The sequence below is a fragment of the Rhincodon typus genome, chromosome 26 (assembly GCF_021869965.1).
Source record: "Rhincodon typus isolate 14 chromosome 26, sRhiTyp1.1, whole genome shotgun sequence".
Classification (NCBI taxonomy): domain Eukaryota; kingdom Metazoa; phylum Chordata; class Chondrichthyes; order Orectolobiformes; family Rhincodontidae; genus Rhincodon; species Rhincodon typus.
In genome coordinates this window covers 2,493,808-2,496,916 of record NC_063357.1, presented here as the reverse complement: position 1 = coordinate 2,496,916, position 3,109 = coordinate 2,493,808, and the positions used below count along the sequence as shown (strand labels likewise).

At 46.3% G+C, this 3,109-nt stretch overlaps 1 protein-coding gene across 1 annotated transcript; it reads left to right on the top strand.

The window, feature by feature from the left end:
* On the top strand, positions 1–2,868 carry LOC109923662 (mediator of RNA polymerase II transcription subunit 31-A). The gene is made up of 3 exons (XM_020523710.2): positions 1–779; positions 1,287–1,383; positions 2,220–2,868. The coding sequence occupies exons 1-3, from the start codon at positions 731–733 to the stop codon at positions 2,410–2,412; spliced, it is 339 nt and encodes a 112-aa protein (XP_020379299.1). The 5' UTR covers positions 1–730; the 3' UTR covers positions 2,413–2,868.
* The last annotated feature ends 241 nt before the right edge of the window (positions 2,869–3,109 follow it).

Here is a 3,109-nt window from a genome sequence, read left to right as displayed (position 1 = left end):
TCTGGTGGTATATTTAAACATTGCATCAAGCGTTGAACTGGATCTTTAGTATTCAAGGTCATCAATCTCCATGTGATTAAGTCACACAATGGATTCAAACTATCGTAAAACAAGATTTAAAAAAAAGACTACAACATATAGCTGGAGTATCTCAGCAGGTCTGGCAGCATCTGTGGAGAGAAAACAGAGTTAACATTTCCAGTATAGTGATCCTTCTTCAGAAGTTCTGAAGTGTTGAGTTTCCCCAGCAATTTTTTTGTTTTCTTTCAGATTTCCAGCATTCACAGGTTTTTTTTTTGTTTTATCTGAAGGTAAATAAGATGTTTTCCAAATGAATTCCTGCAGAAGATATGATCCACGTTTATTGTTTGGATTTGAAGTTATGCCGCAATGATAGTACGTTGTCCTGCAAAGCTTGCCATGTGTACATTGGCTGCCACTTCCTTTATTGCAAAATAAAAAAATAGCAGTAGGAAGAGGTCATTTGAACCCTCGAGCCTACTCTGCCTTTCAGTAAGACCCTGGCTGATCTGACTGAGGCTTCAACTCGACTTGCCTGTCTGACCTTAACCCATAAACCCCCTTCTCAATCAAAAATCATTTTACTTTATGTTTTATCTTATTTGTAATGACTTGGGTTGAATTTATGCCTTAAGGTAATGAGTAACTTGTCCTTTTCCTCTCTCTTTACCCCCTCCTCTCAGAGGAACAGGCAAAACTACGATTTCAGATGGAGCTCGAGTTTGTACAGTGTCTGGCGAACCCAAACTATCTGAACTGTAAGTGTCAGTGGGATCCTCCTGGGCAATTGTCAAGTTGCTGTTTACAGCAATAACATTGTAAAGTTGAAATCACTGAGCTTCATTTCAACTACCGACAGGTGTCTCTCTCTTTTCTGCATTAGGCAGCAGATCAGTGTTATTGTCACCCTCTTGAAGCGTGTCTGTCATCGAACCAGACTTGGACCCATAGATAGAGACTGTTTGAGAGGGAAGTGAGTCTCTTCTGATGTAACTTGAAATGAAGCCTTAGGTAGGGAAGGGGAAGTGCAGGAGGCACTGAGCACCAAAGTGTCTGCTCCAGTGAGGTGTGGCCCAGCACTAGATGCGATGCACTTGAAGAGTGTAATAGTCCCACTCACTTTGATGAAGTAATGTCTGTAATGACAGGGAACTGCCTCCCATGCCCTGGGATGGTACTCCCTAGGTGACAGTGTCGTTCTCTCTTCAAGATTACCTTAGTGCTGGTGACAATACAATAATTGTCTTCTTGTTTCAATGTGGCAGTTCTGGCACAACGAGGGTACTTCAGAGACCGAACATTTGTCAATTACTTCAAGTATCTGCTGTACTGGAAGGAGCCGGAATATGCCAAGTACCTGAAGTAAGTATCCACCCCCACTGGACAGTTCTTCACAGTAATCTTTGTCGTAGGATCAATATCCACGGTGGCTCAGTGGTTAGCGCTGCTGCCTCACAGCGCCAGGGACCCGGGTTCGATTCCACCCTCGGGCGACTGTCTGTGTGGAGTTTGCACATTCTCCCCGTGTCTGCGTGGGTTTCCTCCCACAGTCCAGAGATGTGCAGGCTCGGTGGATTGGCTATGGGAAATTGCCCGTAGTGTTCAGGGATGCCTAGATTAGGGGGATGGGTCTGGGTGGGATGCTCTGTGGGCCACTGTGGACTTGTTGGGCCAAAGGGCCTGTTTCCATACTGTAGGGATTCTATGATTCTTATCCAGGATAACTCCAAATGCTGTACGTTCCATTCCTTGCCTGAAGGCATTTGCTGTTCACTGGGATAAAATGCATTCCGGTAAATTATACAACTCAATCTGTCACAGTAAATCTCAGAAGGGTGAGGAACAGCACCCCCATCAAACACTCCCAGGACAGGGACAGCACGGGGTTGGATACAGAGTAAAGCTGCCTCTACACTGTCCCCATCAAACACTCCCAGGACAGGGATAGTATGGGATTAGATGCAGAGTAAAGCTCCCTCTACACCGTCCCCATCAAGCACTCCCAGAACAGGGACAGCACGGGGTTAGATACAGAGTATTTCTGCCTGTACTTCTGCAAGTTTCCCCAGTGTTTCTTGAAGTTCCCTCCTCATTCCCTCGTCTCTTTCCCACGCTTCCTCCACACTTTCCTCCTCTCCCTGCAGCCTCCATCGAGACCTCTCTGCCAGTCTGTGTCTCAGTGTCTGTTTCTGTCACAGGTACCCCCAGTGCCTCCACATGCTGGAACTGCTGCAGTATGAGCACTTCCGCAAAGAGCTGGTCAATGCGCAGTGTGCCAAATTCATCGACGAGCAGCAATTACTGCACTGGCAACATTATTCACGGAAACGAGTGAGGCTGCAGCAAGCACTGGCTGAACAGCAACAGCAGAACATCACATCCAGCAAGTGAGGGGACTGTACTGTTGGCTGAGGGTCAGGCAGGTGGATTGAAGGAACCTGTGACAGAATGTGTGAGGAAGCCCTGTCCTGAAGTGATAATACACAGACGTTTAATTCAGTGGCATTGAGGAGATTCTGGAGAGTGAGGGGAGGACAATCCTCCCCTCCGTATTTCTGTTACATGAAGCACAAATTAACAGGAAGGAGCCTATTGAGCTGAGTGCCTCCTGTTCAGACCTTGACTGGATGTAACAATAGTGTAGTTGCCTCTTGGACTGAAGAAGCTAAATTCGTCAAGGTTAATTCCAGAAAGTTAACTTAAATGTTGCAGAGCAGATCACAGCCATATTGGGGAGTGTTAGGTTTTTATACATGAATAGTACAATGTAATGTAGTTATCACAAGGATTCACATCTGAGTGAGAGTCATTCTGTGAAATAATAAACCAAATGGTTACTGCAATGCCTATATGACTCTATAAAACATGTAAAGAGAATTTAGAACAATATAACATGGATAGAGTCCTGGTGGGGACAGGTCTGTCACTGTATAACGCTGGGGCACAGTACTGGTGGGAACAGGTGCATCCCTGTATAACACGGGGCACAGTACTGGTGGGGAGCGGTCTGTCCCCGCATTACACTGGGGGACAGTACCGGTGGGGACAGGTCTGTCCCCGCATTACACTGGGGGACAGGTCTGTCCCC